This window comes from Carica papaya, chromosome 8 (genome assembly GCF_054855325.1).
Source record: "Carica papaya isolate Zhongbai chromosome 8, ASM5485532v1, whole genome shotgun sequence".
NCBI classification, from domain to species: domain Eukaryota; kingdom Viridiplantae; phylum Streptophyta; class Magnoliopsida; order Brassicales; family Caricaceae; genus Carica; species Carica papaya.
In genome coordinates, this window is record NC_142316.1 from 15,483,805 (window position 1) to 15,501,742 (window position 17,938).

Below are 17,938 nucleotides of genomic sequence, written 5' to 3' on the forward strand. Positions count from 1 at the left end.
AACCATCTCATTTTATCATTATATATTAAAATTACCGCCAAAAGTTTTACACATATTGACGTTGCAGGAGAAAAACCTTATTTTAGTATTTATATAGTTAACATTTGCATGTATATGTATGTATAAACGCTTATATATCTCTAATTGTCAACTTTAAATTCTCATATTCCTATGACTATTAGTTTTAAAGACTACTAATCAAATACATTTATCATTAAATTTAAAAATTTACTCAATAGTAAATTTACTCATGATCTAATTCGTGTGAATTTTTTTGGTTATAGATCCACTTAGAAAGTGGATTGCGATGTGTTAATAGGAAAGCTCGAAGGCTATTCCATCTCTGTCAGAGGAGATGCTAACCATATCTTCTTTTTACGAAAACAATTCGTATGAATTTTTTAGTATAAAGATAAAAAATATCAAAATTAAAAAAAAAAAAGGAAATAATAAAATTAACATTAAAATAAAAATTTTTAAGATAATCTTTAAGAAAGTAGGGATGCTAAATGATCTAATGGCAAAACTAAATTTTTAGACTTTTAAAATAAAATATTTCTTTTTTTTAAAAAAATACCATTAAAAATATATTTAAAAAATGTTGTTGTTTGGGGAAAAAAATCAGAAATATATAAAACAATAAGGGTCAAAATGAAAATCTTCTGTGCAGCTTGCTATAAAATGAGACTCTCTCTCTCTCTACCTGTGCATCAGGTACAGATCTCTCTTTTCTCGAATCTTCAGGGTCCTATTCGTACCGTGCGGAGCTCGTCGGCCAATTTTGGGTCACATTCATGGAGGAAGAGTTCGTTGATTTCTCCGACAGGGTCCCTCCCAACATCAATCGCGTGGTAATTCACTTTTAACTCAAATAATTAAAATTGATTGCTCGTTTCTTACTGGATAACAATCGAGATCTGTGTTTATTTGATCGGTTTAAGGACACTGTTTATGAGATCTGCCTTCTCCTAATTGTCGCTTGCCTAGTGTTTTGCGCCAATCTTTCTGGTTCCCTTTTGTTCTCTTTCCTTGTGGTTTTCTATGTGGAAATTCAATCCGTCTTTGATCGTCATCTGCTGTTGTTTCATGAGTTGGTTTCGGTATTCCTGAAATTCCTTGTAAGATTTCTGTTTTTATTTTCTTAGAGAAAATACCTAGGCCTTTTCTTTCAATATGAGAAATGCATTGCGAGAAAAGATAGTTTACTTCCTGGTAAATGTAGGCGTATTTTGTTTGATATATGATACTATCTGAGTTTGAGGTGTATGAGGAAATTGTCTACCTGAGCAATGTGAGAGACAGGAAGTTATCAATTAGATGAAATCTGCAAATTGAATCTTTTCTTAAGGAAAAAAAAGTGGTTCATTATGTTTTTCTGGATAAGCTGGAATTGATATATATAAACACACAATTGAATAACTTCTGCAATGGTATTCTTGCGGGAAGGGGTAAGCTGGACTTGCAACTAATCTTGTTGTCCAATTTTTTAATGTAAATGAAGTTTATTGCATGTTTTAGGACTAGTGATTTTTCTAAATAGAACTATTTTGGAAGTTTCGTTTCATAAAGTCATTTCCATTTGAGATGACTTTTTTCTCTTTTAAACCATTATAGTTCATTTCAAATCTGATCAATCTAGATGAACTCTAAAATGTATTGATTCAATTCCACTTAAGTTAATTTGGACCTTAATTTTTATTTTTCATGCTTGGACTATTGCATAATTATAAAAATTTCCAGATGAATTTTACAAAAACAAATTGATTTTTTTTTCAAACGTATTCACGGTTGAGCAGTTTTTGCCTCAAATTATTCAGATGTATCTTTTGGTTCAGTTACTAGAAATTATGAAATACTTTCGTGATTGGATTTGATCATTTCTCTCACTTTGTAAAGGATTTTTCTTAAACTTTGCTAACTCTTTTGCATATTTTGTCAAGTTTAAGAATATTTAAGTTAGTCTGCATTAAATCAAATAAGATAGGCTAATTCACCAAGAGATACATGTTAATGAGTGCTTGGGCAATCTATGTGAAGTGGTAAATCTGTTTGAAGTCATAGGTAGCAATTTGAAAATTCTGTTTTCTGCAATTCTGGAGTGCTAACATAAGTTGATAGACATTTAGTAATAACTCTTGAATGGTATCAGAAATTCAAATTTCTACACTTTTGAGGTGTGAATTCTTTTGAAAGTTTTACATGCTAAGTAATATTTTACTTGCTTGAAGTATTGTCCTTAATTCATGTAGCAACATATGCATATTAGTGAAAATTTCTAGTTTTTTCCTAATATTTGTTGCGCAAGAATTCATCTTTGGGAAGTTCCGTTTGACTAGTATAATCAGTCCATAATGATTAGTATTTAGGCAACATTATGATTAGTATTTGGAAGTTTTCTGCCACTGTGATTGATGTTTGCATATCATGAGGATCTGCAAGCAATAAGACATGAAGTAGGAATATAACAATTGTACTTAGATATCTTGTGAAAGAGTTTGAGTACTAAATGAAAACCTGTCTGTGTGACTTTCTGGTGATTCTGTGCTTCCACTAATGGGCCTGATAATTTCTGTGTTCATTATTAAGAGCATAATTCAATTGGGAAAGGCATGTTGAAGTTGAATTGCATTGTACAAGTATTGGGATTTGGTCTTGTGTGTCTCAGGAGGCCTTGTTATTGTTCATTATGAAATGTTTGAGTAATGCAATTGTAACGCTATTTTTTACACTAAACAGAAAATAAATGATGCTGAAATTAAAGGGTTCAACCCTGGGTTGATCGTGCTGCTGGTTGTTGGAGGACTACTTTTGACATTCCTAATTGGCAACTATGTACTCTACACATATGCACAGAAGACCCTGCCTCCAAAGAAGAAGAAGCCGATCTCGAAGAAGAAGATGAAGAAGGAAAAGCTGAAGCAAGGCATCTCTGCACCGGGAGAATAGGGATACTAAGTCCTGATTCTCTTGTTGATCATGTGCATGTGGAAATGTTACTGTTGAAAACTTTACTTTGTGTTTAAACACTCAAGAGTTGTCCAGTTAAGTTTGACTTTTAAAGTAGAAAGTAAAACCCTACATTTGGGTAGACTAGGGGTTATAAAAAGGTTGCTTTGTGTTTTGATCAAACGGAGTTTTGCTTCTTTTAGCTGAAAGATGCACCTGGTTTCTTAAACACTTTCTCCCCAGGAAAGAAAATGACTGTTCTCTTCAAATATGATGTGTCAAGGAAGTGCACGCTTTCACCTGCCTACCCGCTGGCCCACCCTATAGCCTGTTTTCGATACTCAGCTGTTTGAGCAAATCAAGTCTCCGCAATTTTAGAATCTTCCTGTTGAATGACCTGCTCTCCTCTGTTGAAATAGGCGGATCAATTCCTTCTCTTAGAACTGTACTTGAAAGTTGGCTACGTCATTCGGCTTGACAGTCAAATTTTTTAAGTCTCTTTTTATTTACTTATCTAATTGAATGAAATTTCTCATAAATATCTTATTTTTTCTTGTGTAGTCAACAACCGCTTACTTTTTTTGAGTATGGAGGGTCTTGCATGCCCATGTTTGTTGGATTGGATTGCCTGGAAAGCCCTGTTTGTAGCTTTCTTGTTTGGACCAAATCAAACAAACAAACAAACAAACAAAATACCCTTTCTATCTCAGGCCATGATAACTGAAGGAAAATCCCAAACTAGAAATAACACATTATGAATACAATCACACTTTAGAAGTAGACAGATGCAACATTTTACAAATAAAAACACTTCTTTTAGTGTAGTTATAAACAAAAACATAGGCTAGGTCCTCAATTTTTTATTTTATTGGAGTATAACAAAACGAGTAAACAAGTTTTAAAGACAATGAACACAAGGTTCACTACAAATCTGCCAATGGATGTATAGACATGATACAGCTTCTCCATGCTAATCAATGAAGCAACAGATGTAAATGCTGCTAATCCCCTCAAGCCTCGCGGCCCATCATTTGTTCCCCAGGAGGGATCATAACCAATACAGGTTGTGCATTGAACCCAGGATGGGGCAGCCGTCGACGAAGCTCACGACCTTCCTGACAGAGGGCACAGCTGTGGCAGAGGACATGAGTCATAAAATCACATGCGGTCTCACATTGCTCTCGTTGCAGCTCATCCTCCGCACAGCTTCCACAGCACCCACATGACCTATTAAGTGCCTCACAGCTACCCTGTTCTCACCAAAAACCATGGAATGGAATCAAGTCTAACCAAACTAATCCAAGAGCTTGAACAACACTGTCATTATATACCTCTAACAATTCCCAGTACAATAATATGGTATAGGCAAATCCCATTGCAAATATGCTGCATTTGTCTGTCACATGTATTATGCTCCATAAACAACAGTTATCAAGTGCATGAAGATTGTTGATTGTAATTTTTCTTTTCAAAAACTAGAAAATTAAATCAAATTAAGACATGAAGAGGGCAGGCGCCATGAAAAGGAAAACAAATTTTAAAAAAAGAGAGATGAGGGAGCAGGCACGGTTCTTTTAAAGTATATTGACTAATAGGAGCAAATGGAACAAATAACAATTCGAAGGGATTTAATGGTGTATCTTCCAAACAGTTTCAAGAGGAACTGGGGCAATACATCTTAAATTATATCAAAACTGATGACATTTATAAATTATCTTTTTTATTTGGATGATTGGTACTTCTATCTACCTCTTTGAGGATGTGGATTCAAGCAGTGCTCCTTGTCATAGGACAACCGAAAAAATTTGAATTGTATTGCCTCAATTCTGCTTATAATTGTTTTGGATGTCACTCTTTATCATTTTTGGATGAATTTCAATTGAATTCCACAAAGTTTATTTAGCCTAAGTAGAAGAAGAACTAGAATCCTAAACGAGAAAAGAAAATTCAAATCACGATAGGAAGACGCTACAACTTGCAAAAAGATGAGCATGTCTCTTTAAATATGAACATGTAAATAAAACCCACTTTTCAACTAATCAAAAAACCAGCCTACTTACCACCACAACTGAGGAAGGAAGAAAAGGAAGAATGTCTCACCTCTAGGTTAAACTTTCGACGAATAGCAGTACGAGTAGGATATGAAAACCATGGTGCAAGGCAGTTCCAACCAAAGAAAGAATTACCAATCATGTACAAGCCAGAGTAAGGCAAACAATGATTTGAAAATGTTCCAGGAGCAGATCCAAGTCTTTCAACATTACTTCCATATAAAACACAAGGGGCCACACTTCCAAGAAGACCTACCCAAATGTAATGGTCAGTTCAGTTTTCTATTCTCTTTGTTCTTTTGTTGGCAATAACATATATAAATAATGCCAGAAACAGAAACTCCAGAAGTCCAGGTAAAATACCAACTTATTAATTCACTCAGCCATTAACATGGCTTCAAAGATGGCTTATATTTACCACTTACATCTTACCTAAACCAAAACGTATAAGAATTTTAGGAGTCGTAAGATGTGGAGAACTTTTCTATTTTTAAACAAAAATGTCGGATTTCATCGGATAAAGGAGATCATTTTTATTTTCTGCAATATATATTTCATTTACAAAACCATAAGAAGTTAATTAAGATTAAAACAGTGGTCAAAATGATAATGAAAGTATAACATATTATTTTCAGTCATTTCAAGAAAACTATTTTATTTGCATTCTACAAATATGCAATTCCTAAATACTTCCATGAATCAAAACATGTATGGCATGAATGTAAATATATATAAATATGTAAGAACCAAAAAGAACCTTATGTTCTTTTAGGGAAATGTTTCAATTCGGCAAAAACAAAAACTCATTTGTTAGAAAATTCCTCCCAAATCACAATTTAGAAAATAATCTAAAAAAAAAGTTTTTCTGACTTTTTTATAAATAGAAAACTAAACAATTTGTTAAAAGTCAACTGCTCAAGAAAATCTGTTTTCTTTTTCTGTTGATTAGACTTGTACTTCTGGAGAACTGGATTAATAGACAAATTATATAGCTTCTTGATCTAATCCATTGAAACTTGGAATCAGTTCAATTTATAGTCTCTCTTTTTTTTCCTGGTATTCTGCTTTATATTACTGAAAATGCTTACAATGGGGGGAAGCAGCACCCTAATTTCATACCTCTGAACCAATGCCTAAACCTGATAATTTTAAAAAAGAAATAAGAAAAACTCGATGTTCGATCTAATTTCAACACCAAATTCAACATTTCAGATCCAGTCATCCCATCATCAACGATTATTAACGCAAAATACCAGTAAAACATCTAAGTACCCAAGCAAATGAAACCGAAAGTATCAAAAGACGAAAAGGAAAAACAAGATAAGACTCACAAACTTCAAGATCGCTGCTGCAGAACTCGTCATTCCGACCAAGGCAAGCAAAAACGCTCGAGTTCCACTGGGTGCGAGGCATGGGTTCACCTACCACACTCCCGTGCCCCAGCGGCAACCCATTAGCCGTCCACCCATACCCATCAGCTACTGTGACGGCGAGCGGTGGAATCTCCGGCGAGGCAGGCATGGCGTTCTTTTTCTTGCTTGATTTCTCAGCATTTTCCTCCACTTGCTTTCCCAGAAGAGGACTATGCTCCTCATGATCGTTTCTGTTCTTGATGTTGTCGTTGCTGTTATTGGCCATTATTTCTGATATTTTATCTTAGATCCACAACGGTAAAAATAAGAACCCTAGAAAAAGAAAAGAGAAATGATTTTGGGGATCTGAAGAGGAAAATGGGAAATTGGAGAAGCCGAGAAGAGAGGAGATAGGCCACAAGCCTTGTTGGAGAAGAAACAAAAACGCGTAATTCTCCACCGCTCGCTTTTTTAAGTTCATGCCAATATTTATTCTGATTTATATAAACAGTTATGAAATTGTTTACAAAAAACATTTATATTTAATATTTTCATTTTTTGTGGAATTTAAAAATTATAATAACTAAAGATTAAATATTTTTTATGTCCTATTATTGGGTTTAGATTAAAAAAAATACTAATTAAATTTAATAAAAATAATTAATTTATTCTATTTAGGTAAAATAAATGATAATAATAGATATTTTAATTACAATTTTTTCTTTTAAAAAAAAAATTCAAACACTAAATAGTTATTTTTTTTGTTACTTTATTTTGAACCATTTTTTATATTAATTAATTAATAGAGGAAGAACTTTGCTATTGTCATTAAGTTTTCATTAAATGAAAAGAATTATTATGATATCATTTCATTTTGATTGATACTTGAATTTAATTCTTTTATGAGAAATCCTTCTCTACATATTAATGTTATATGGTTTACGTGTGTATATATATATATATATATATCTATGTCATCATCATTACTACATTGAGTTAGGAAACATATTTTAGTTAATATATATGATAATTTTCAATTATAATATAGATTTAATATCATATAATTATTATTTTTTAAATATTTATATACTCAAAGAGTAGTAAATTTTGTTTTCAGATGTCATTTCTTAAAAATTATTAGAATTTATTATTAGCATAGAAGATCTAATATCAACCAATCCGAGAATTATTAAATTTTTCTTTATTACATGATGCGAATTATTTTTAATTAAATATTCAATGTATGTATTTTCTGTGATTGATATTGAAATTTTCCATCTCTTTCTTTTAATTAGGTGCTTCTTGATTATCTTTATGTTCTATAAAAAAAATTAATTTTTTTTTTAAATTTTTAACTAATTATAAAACATAAAATAAAATAATTATAAATTACAACTTCTGAATTATATATTATAAAGTTTAATTCTTTTCAAAAAATAATGTTACCATAAATCTAATAACAATTGAATCTTTAGAAGGTTGGTGATTTTCTCCTTATAAATTACATCTTCATTCACTATTTGGAACAATAGAGGGTACTGAGAGAGACAAGAAGGACTAAGTATATAGATGTGTGTGTATATATATAATATCATTTGAAAATTTCACTCTTTCCCGTTGACATCAACTAATTTTTTGGTTAATTTTGAGCTGGAAATAAAATAATCTAAATATCTCCTCATTGTTATTTATCTCCAATTAATTATCATATTCTATTTTGAGTTTTTGCTTGCTAATCATGACCTTTCCATCCATCTTTTTAGCGTCTTGATATTTGCACTAGTTAACCATTAAATTTAATATTATACAGCCTTCAACAAATAAGTTGTGAGATACATAAGTTTTAGTCACACATTTTTTTTAAAAAAAATTAACTTAATCTCTGATAAATATAAGCCTAAGTTCAATGTGTATTGCATTTTAGTTTGGTCAATATTCAAATTAGATGCATTAGACGTGGATATTAAATACACTTAACATATGATATGCCAAAAAAAAAATTTAGCTAAGGATCATGGCTGAATGATTAAAACATTTAATTTATAATTGACGATTTCGTAAGTCTAATTTCTACTTGATGCGCCAATGGGACCCTTCAATAACTTGATTTGAATTGGCTCTCTATCAATAGAATTTTATCATCTATATATATAACGAATTGGTGTGGTATATTTATATCATAAAATATGAAAAATAAGAACTAACATTTTATTAAAACTAAAATTCATAAGGAAAAAAATAGATTTATGGATAGTTTAATTGTTTTTAATAAAAATTTAAAAAAATTAAAAAATAAAAAATATAAAACAAAAACAACAAACAAAAGTAACTTCACCTACAAACAATGACTTCCACTCCACCCCTAACAGCCATAGCTAATAAAATCATAAGGAACCCACATTATCTCCAATAAAAAACATATGCGGCTATGAACCAGTTAAAGTACTTTAGCTCCCCCACGATCCCCATTAACCTCTACAACCCATAATCCCCAATATCACGTGTATTTCATTTCTCCCACATTTTTAATTCAGTTCCTTAATCTTAGGAAGTGATGTGCAAAACTTTTTATATTTAAAGCACACCAGCATCATTAATAAAATGGAAGTTGAATTATGTAAATCAACTCTATGGTGTTTCTCCCCCAAAAGAGAAAAGCTTTCTTAATTTCTTACAAGCATTTGATTGGAACCTATCAATTGGTATCAGAACATGTACACCATGGCATTTAAAGAGAGAGGATTGAAAATCTGGAGGTTAGTGTCAGTACTTTACACGATAACATGAGTTGGATGGAAACATGTATGACTGACAAGCTCCACTAGATCGAAGAGATCTTCAAGCAGCTAACAGAGACTTTAGTGCTGAATCGAAAAGGCTCTGGTAATAATACCGCGAATCAAAACATAGATGACGACGTTAAGAAGACAAACGGGGGTGTAACGCCCAAACAATTGGGCATTTTTGTAATTTTCTTATTAATTGTATTTATTAAGTTTATTTAAAAAAAAAAAGAGCGCCACGTCAGCAGCCACGTCAGCAGGCCCAGTCAGCAGTCCTGGCCAACCAGGACCTACCGCGTGGCAAGACCACGTCGATCCGGAGACGGGCCACGTTGGCGATCCGCGTACGCGCGATCGGACGGCCCAGATACGTCCCCGCGCGCACGGACAACCCAGATCAAGCGTGCGCACGGACGGCCCAGATGCGATCGCACGGACGGCCCAGATTAAAACAAAATGGATGGCTGAGATCAAAAGGCAAAAGGGTATAAATAGAACCCCCACACCTGACCACAAAAACCCTAGCCGCTTGCCCTCGCCGGAGAAGACGAACCAGACGCCGGAGAAGCCGGCCGCCGCCACCCGCCGCCGCACCGGGGAGATTTCCGACCGCTGATCGAGGTAAATTTCATACCCCCGACTCATTTTTCCACGCTGAATTCCCCTATGGCCAAATCGGAGTCAAAATCCTGGCCAAACGGCCGGAAAACACGGCCGAAACCCAGCGGCGCCGCCGCGTCCCTCCTCGGTTTTTGCCTCCGATGAGGCCCTTCCTGGCCTCCGTTTGATGCAATTTTTATATCACCGTGATGACCATTCTTTTCTCTACAGGTTGATCGGAGCCGAATCACCAAAACACGAACCTCACCGGAGAGCCGCCGCACCCGAGAGCACCGCCACCGGTAAGCTTAGGTTTTTCGTAATTTTTTGGCCCCCTGAGGGCCCTAGGGTTGTTTTATCGCAGGGACCGATGCAAGTGTGGCCGAATTCGGCCGAAAACGGCCAACCCGAGGCGAATCACCGTCGCAAGCGGCGACGCCGTCGCCGGAGCACGGCGGAGCCGCCGTGCCGGAATTACGATATTGGCCGAAAGGGGCCCTGGGCCTAATTTGAGATTTTTTGGAACACGTGCAGGTACCAGTAGTGCGTTTCAGTTCCCTGGAAAAAATTCAGGAAAGATTAGGGACAGCCTGTAGGCGCACTGTGAAGCCGTATTCGGACCCCGAAACGAGTAAGGACCCCTCACCCTATTTCCTATCACGATATTAAAGTTCAATAATGATAAAACGGAAATTCTTGAATCAACGAATGTGTGAAATTGCTTAAGTTCACCAATGGAGCCCGAGTCTAGTGTGTTAGTCGGTTAACTGTTATTTGGCATATTTTACAGTTTTAAATGCAGTATGAGGTCTGATGTTTTCATTTCATTGTTTCGTGTGCATATTTTACTGTTTTATTGATTATGGGTTGAATGACTGAGAAACCGATGCTGTATGTTGTCTTGTTTGACATAAATTACTGTTTTGCTTGTCTGCGTGTGAATTGATGATGCTGACTAAGGAAAAGGGGAATGAAAGGTTATGTAAATTGATAATTGTATAATGTGATCCGCCTGACTAGATATCCTGGGAGATGGTGGATGGATCGGGTCCGTTGGGAACCCTACCGGGATTGTGGTCTCTCATACCGGAAGGAGCATGGAGACCCTATGTGTTTTGGCGCCCATACCGGACGGGGTATGGGGACGACCCGTTTCACCCTCATACCGGACGGGGTATTGAGGTTTATAGTTTTGGCGCCCATACCGGACGGGGTATGGGGACGGCCCTGGAATCTGATTACAAGTGTTAAGGGTTCACGGGTAGCGGGACCCCTATAGATCCCCATGGATACTAGTAGGCTGGTAAATAAGGAAAAATATGTTGTGTAATGATTGAATTACAAAAGGTGTGATAAGTATTATGTTATACAGTTTATATGATTTCATGATGATGATAATGTTATTGCTTTCGTATACAGTTTTATGAATTGCACCGGGCTAGTGTAGCTCATTCCTTATTTAATCATTTCAGATCAGGAAGACATTGTTCCCGAGCCCGTTCCGCAGGAAGACGATGAAGGGGACGCCTAAAGACTCCATAGTCATATTCATAGCTTTTACTTTCGAGTTTCTCCTTTAGTTAGTTTGATCTTTTATATTTTGATCACGTTTTTATTTTTAGTGTAAGGGATGTTAATCGAAATTTTGACTTCGCTTCCGCATTTGACATTTTTAATACACATATTTCATTTTAAATTTCCGGGGCCGTTACAGGGGGTCGATAATTATTCTGCTCCAAAGTGGCGAAGCTCGAGTTTTTCACTTATTACATTGATGACTCAACTAAATAGTTTAATTGAGTTAAGTAATTCTTCGAGTACCAGAACATTACCGAAGCCCACAAAGTTTTTTAGCTTCCTTCCACCTCAAAGGCGAGGTGAACTGTAACGGCCCTGGAAATTTAAATGAAATGTATGTATTAAAAATCTCAAATGCGGAAGCGTAATAAAAATTTTGATTAACATCCCTTACACAATAACCAAAATGTACTCAAAACATGAAGGAACAAACTAACTAAAAGAGATACTTGAAATAAGAACTATAAATATAACTATGAAGTCTTTAGGCGTCCCCTTCGTCGTCTGCCTGCGGAACGGGCTCGGGAACAACGTCTTCCTGATCTGAAATCATTAAATAAGGAATGAGCTACACCAGCCCAGTAAAGACATCACACTATCTCACTGCCACAAAAGTAAAGGTGGGTAGAAAGCAAAAATGACCAATGGAGCATAATTTGTAACAAACTCGTTTGTCAACATAGAAACCTTTACTGTCCACTTATCTCGGTGAGATCCATGAAAACAACATATGAAAGCAATAACATTATCATCATCATGAAATCATATAAACTGTATAACATAACACTTACCACGCCTTTGCATTTCAATAATTAAACAACATATTTTCCTCTTTTACCAACCTACTAGTATCCATGGGGATCCATAGGAGGTTCCCGTTGCCCGTGAACCATTAACATTACAACCTGATTCTAGGGCCGTCCCTATACCCCGTCCGGTATGGGTGCCAAAACCATGAACCTCAATATCCCGTCCAGTATGAGGGTGAAACGGGCCGTCCCCATACCCCGTCCGGTATGGGCGCCAAAACACATAAGGTCTCCATACCCCGTTCGGTATGAGAGACCACGTTCCCGGTAGGGTTCCCTACGGAGCCGGTCCGTCCACCATCTCCCAGGATATCTAGTCAGGCTGTCCACATTTTTCACTTATCAATTCACATAACCTTTCTGCCTTTTTCCTTAATCTCAATCATCCAATCATACACAACATGTAAACCAGTAATTGACACCAAACAAGATAACACAGTATCGGGTTAACCATAATATCAATCATAATAAAAGAAACCATGATTCATGCATACGAGACCATAAAATAAATACATCAGATATCATGCTGCATTTAATACTGAAAAATAGATCAAACAACAACAGACCAACACTGTATCAGACTCGGGCTCCATTGGCAACCTTAATCAATTATACATCTATAAATTCACAAAGTACAGTCTAATTATTTATTTAGCTTTAATACTGTGATAGAAAATAGGGTGAGAGATCATTACTTGTTTCGGGGTCTGAATTCGACTCTACAGTGCGCCTACAGGCTGTTCCTAATTTCCTTGAATTTTTTTCAGAAAACTGAAACGCACTACCGGTACCTGCACGTGTCCCAAAAAATCTCAAATCAGACATAGGGCCCCTTTCGGCCAATATCGGAATTCCGGCACGGCGGCTTCGCCGTGTTCCGGCGACGGCGATTCGCCTCGGATTGGGCGTTTTCGACTGTTTTCAGTCGAATTTGGCCAAACTTGCATCGGTCCCTGCGATAAAACAACCCTAGGGCCCTCGGGGGGCCAAAAATCACGAAAAATTGAGACTTACCGGCGGCGGTGCTCTCGGGTGCGGCGGCTCTTCCGGCGTGAATCGCGTTTTAATGTTTGGCTTCGATCAACCTATAAAGAAAAGAACGGTTATCGCAGTGGTATAAAATTTGCATCGAACGGAGGCCAGGAAGGGCCTCATCGGAGGCAAAAACAGAGGGGGGTTGTGGCGGCGGCGCCGGACTTCGGCTGGGTTTTCTGACCGTTTGACCGGTAGTTTGTTTGGCCATAGGCGGACTCATCATCCCAAAACGAGCCAGGGGAAAAAAATTTACCTCGATTAGCGGTCGAAAACTTCTCCGGTGCGGCGGCGGGTGGCGGCGGCCGGCTTCACCAGCGTCTAGTTCTTCTTCTCCGGTGAGGCACTGGCGGCTAGGGTTTTGTGGTCAGGTGTGGGTGGGGTTATTTATACCCTTTGCCTTTTAATCTCAACCGTCCATCAAGATTAAATCTGAACCATCCGATCGCGATTTAATTGGGATTAAATCTGGGTCGTTCATCGCGATGCAATCTGGGCCGTCCGTACGTGTGAATCTGGACCGTCCGTGCGCGCGGGAATGGATCTGGGTCGTCCGATCGCGCACACGCGAATCGCCCACGTGACCCGTCCCGTGTCAGCGTTTCCTTGCCACGCGGCATGTCCTGGTTGGCCAGGGCTGCTGACCGGGCCGTTGACGTGGCTGCTGACATGGGTGCTGACGTGGCACAACTTTTCTAAATTGCGTTTTGACCTCTGGTTTCTGATTTTCTTTTCAAAAATACCCTATGAATCTAAATTTTCACCTATTTTTCCCAAAATCAATTTCAATTAAATCCAAATAATATTTTTACCTAATTTTATCATTATTATTATTTTTATTTTCATTAAATTAAATTAAATTAAATCAAATTAAATTAAATCAAAATCTAAAAAATTCAAATAAAAAAAGAAAAGAGAAATAAAAATAATAAGAATAAAATTAAAATACTTGGGTGTTACATGAACCAGTGATGGCAATGGTAGAGGTGTGCGTATATGGAAAGAAGATAGGGAGATTACTTGGATTATGTTTGGAAACGAGCTTTGGGCCTGGTTTGGGCCGACTGAGAGTGAAAACTTTAATGAAGTCTTGTCCAGAATATAACAGATTGGTCCATTACACAAATACCAGAAAGAGTTTGAGTGACTGGGTAACCAAGTTCAGGTATGGACCCAGAAGGCTTTGATGGAGACGTTTATCGGTGGGATTAAATCTGAAATAGTAGACGAGATCAAGATGTTCCGATGTAAATCCTTGAAGAAAGTGATGAGTCTGGCTCGCATGAGAGAAAATCAATTGAACTGACAACGTCGGTTTAACCAGTCTGAGTGAGTCGCAACTACCCAATCATCTTAAGTATTAGCAACTCCAGCGTCATAAACCATAACTGCTCATTCCACTGCCACCAAGCAGCTCTCGTGGAACGAAATGTAGAGATAGCAAACGCATGGACTATACTTCAACTATGACAAGAAGTTTATATGTAGCCATCGATATCGCTGAACCCAACTTTTGCTTCTGAAAGGCGAAAAAGAAGAAGAAGACACCAAGCTCGCGAAGCCTGAATAAAGGGAGAACCCAAAAAGCAGGGTTACCGAAAGAGCTACATGAAGATTTAACAATACGAACCTTGAGGACAAGGTTCCTAAAGGGGGAGGCAATGGTAAGATCAGAAGGAACTCATGTTATCTCTAGTAAAAAACACGTGTGGTTATGAACCAGTAAAAGCACTTCAGCTCCTCCACGATCCACGCTAACCTCAACAACCCATAATCCCCAGTATCACATTTATTTCATTTATTTAATTCAGTTCCTTAATCTTAGGAAGTAACAAATATAAATTTTTGTATTTAATGTAACCCAACATCATTAATAAAAGGGAAGTTGAATTTTGGAAATTAAATCTGTGGTGTTTCTCGCCTAAAAGAGAAAAATGTTCTTAATTTCTTACCAGCATCTGATCAGGACCTATCAATAGCCATCTCTGCATGCAAAGCCATGAACGTCAAATGCATTATGTTAGCTGACACCATTAAGTTCTCGTCTGTTTTTAAAGTGACCGTGGCTTTATCTTCTTTCTTAATAGCCACCATTGTCAACACTTTTTATATCAACATTGAGCTTTTTCAAAACAAGTTGAGGATTCCAATGAAAAACTTATTAGAATTATGTCTAGCTAAATCACTTTCTGATTGATCGTCTTTGGTTTTTGTTATCTATTTTATCAATTATGAACCTCTCTCTCCTCCTTCGCCAGGTTACACATGAAGTGCTCTGGTTGATCTTTATTTCTCTTCTTTAAATTTATCCATCTTGTAACTAAAGTCTCTTTGTGTCTCTCAAATAACTTTGGTGCCTAATAAATTACTTGATATTTCTCTTTTTCTTCACACAAAGAGTAAGATGATGAAGAAAAAAGAGAGAAAAAATGATGAAGGCAAAAGAAGCTAGACTCATATTTGTTTTTAAGAGATAAAGGGATTGAGTAGCTTTATTTTGAATTATGGTGGTAAAATGGAATGATTTTTCATCCTTAATGTAGATAATTTTTGTGGATTATCACTGATGAAACAAGGAGATTTTTATATTTTTAGTTTTTTATTATAAAAAACAATTAAAAATTTAAATTTTTTTATATGTCAAATGTAATATTATTGGTCACATGACATTTGACATAGATATCAATCCAACCGAAATGTGACACGTGTTTAATCTAAGTTCATATAACACTTTCACCAATGGTGTTAGTGCATATTAATAATTAGAAACTAATCACAAACTATCTAAAAGTACATGAACCAAATGTTTAATAAGAAAATAATTAAAAAAAACTAATTTGGACATTTTCAAAAGGTAAAAAGACTAATTTAGTATTTTGCCATAGTTGCACCTTATGTGCTAATGTGCTTATGTCTTTTTCGTTCCTTGACTGTATTTTCTTTAAGAAGATCATTTCTTGTTTCTTTTATTTGTGGATTATTGGAGTTGATGGAAAAAAAATTATTATTAAAGAGCTTCTTTCAAAGATGGTTTTGGAGGAAAACAATTAAACCTTTGCAATTTTCCTTCATTTAATTTTATTTTTTAATATATTTAAAATTTTATAATCTTTACACTGTTTTTAAATATTTAAATGATTAAATTTTATTTATGAATACTATAATAACACACATAATATAATAAGTAGGACATTAAATATATATGTAAAATACAATAGAAAATGTCCTACACTTATACATCAAGTACTATTTTGAACGTACATATTTTAACATTTAATCTCAGATTTAATATGATACTTTAAAAATATTTTTTAAAATTTATTAATTCTTTGTAAGAATTTGTTCTATAGAATCATTGTGACAAACGTAACAATATTAATAAAAATAATAATGAATATAAATAATGACATGAAATATGAATAAATTAAATGTGTTTGTGGAAACTTCATATTCATTGCTTTATATATATATAGCCTATGTGTGTGTGTGTATGGTTGATGACCTCAATTCTATGGTTACTATGTTTGCGGGGATCAAGATGACGAAGACTAAGTTCCATTGTTTGAAATCCAAATGGGAAATGGGGTTTAGAAAATTCTACAAAACATGAATAGATATAATCCTCATGATGATTAAAGGTTAGTACGGAAGACTTTAAATGCCAAATGGTAAGCAAGTTTTAGCTTCATGAATGCAAATTCTTCATTGGTTCTGAAAGGTGGCAATCTTTAAAAGCCAAAGATGTTCTCCAAAAGAGTGTTGAAAAAATCATTCAATTGTGTGTATGGATTATAAGTGATACTTTCTAGAACTACTGTAAAGAAGCCATTGATGGACTAAAGATTGTGATTGGGATTAAAGAATAGACATCTTAATGACTAGATGTCTGACCAATTTCAAGTACAAGTAACATTTTACATAAGATAGCATGACAATTTCTGAAAAATGGGATCAATTGGGTTTATATGAAATGAGAGAATATAATTTTGTAGAAAAATAGAATCAAACGTTGAAAAAATTATAAATAATTTAAATTCGATGATTATAAGGGACAGAAAGTTTATTCATAATTTACATGTAAAATACAAATTGCATTAGTTTTGTTCATTCATAACCAAAATTTTATTCCTCAAACTCACAGTAATTAAAACAAAGAGATATTAAACAAATTAAAATCAAAGAGCAAATCCTTCTTTCACTTCTTCCCAAAAATTTCCTTTTTGATTTTCAGTTCTTCCCCTTTCCTCTTTCATCTTCACCTTCTTGGTCTCTGGCCCAGAGTTAATGCTCAATATATCATCACATCTCAATTTTGCCTTACTAAAAATTAGAACTAATAGTAATTGAAAATTTTAATAAATTAAATTTAATCATAGTTAAAGAATTATTATTATTACGGTTGTTTTTGGTGTATTTTTGTTCTAATTTAATCATAGTTGTGTTTAAGAAAAAAGTACTAAAAAGGGAAAAAAAAAAAAGAAAAAAAAGGAAGAACAAGAAAAAGAAAAGAGTAGGTTTCGGTTCATTACAGCCCAGAAGCCCAATGAAGAGGAAAAGAGGTTCATTAAGATTCTTGTTTCAATTTTTTTTTTCTTTTCTTTTTGTCCTCATATGAGTGTATGATCTGTATTTGTAACAGCCCCGAAAATTCATAATGGAAATTATATTAAAAATATCAAATGCGGAAGCGAAGTCAAAATTTGAATAACATCCCTTACACCAAAACCAAAAAACGTGCTCACAAAGTATAAAAGATCAAACTACCTAAGGGAGAAAACTTGAAAGTA

At 35.2% G+C, this 17,938-nt stretch overlaps 2 protein-coding genes and 1 non-coding gene across 3 annotated transcripts; 1 reads left to right on the plus strand and 2 right to left on the minus strand.

Annotated features, from left to right (window-relative positions):
• Positions 1 to 266: 266 nt before the first annotated feature.
• On the minus strand, positions 267 to 385 carry LOC148242276 (U6atac minor spliceosomal RNA). Its single transcript, XR_015815652.1, has one exon. It is a non-coding gene; the product is annotated as a U6atac minor spliceosomal RNA (small nuclear RNA).
• Positions 386 to 688: 303 nt separating this feature from the next.
• LOC110818993 (S1FA-like DNA-binding protein) lies at positions 689 to 3,129 on the plus strand. Its single transcript, XM_022048063.2, has 2 exons — positions 689 to 851; positions 2,737 to 3,129. The coding sequence occupies exons 1-2, from the start codon at positions 795 to 797 to the stop codon at positions 2,944 to 2,946; spliced, it is 267 nt and encodes an 88-aa protein (XP_021903755.1). The 5' UTR covers positions 689 to 794; the 3' UTR covers positions 2,947 to 3,129.
• A 662-nt stretch (positions 3,130 to 3,791) lies between these two features.
• Positions 3,792 to 6,776, minus strand: LOC110819003 (PLAC8 family protein). The gene is made up of 3 exons (XM_088209372.1): positions 6,329 to 6,776; positions 5,047 to 5,249; positions 3,792 to 4,196 (listed from the first exon to the last, which is right to left on the minus strand). The coding sequence occupies exons 1-3, from the start codon at positions 6,633 to 6,635 to the stop codon at positions 3,957 to 3,959; spliced, it is 750 nt and encodes a 249-aa protein (XP_088065498.1). The 5' UTR covers positions 6,636 to 6,776; the 3' UTR covers positions 3,792 to 3,956.
• Between the last annotated feature and the right edge of the window lie 11,162 nt (positions 6,777 to 17,938).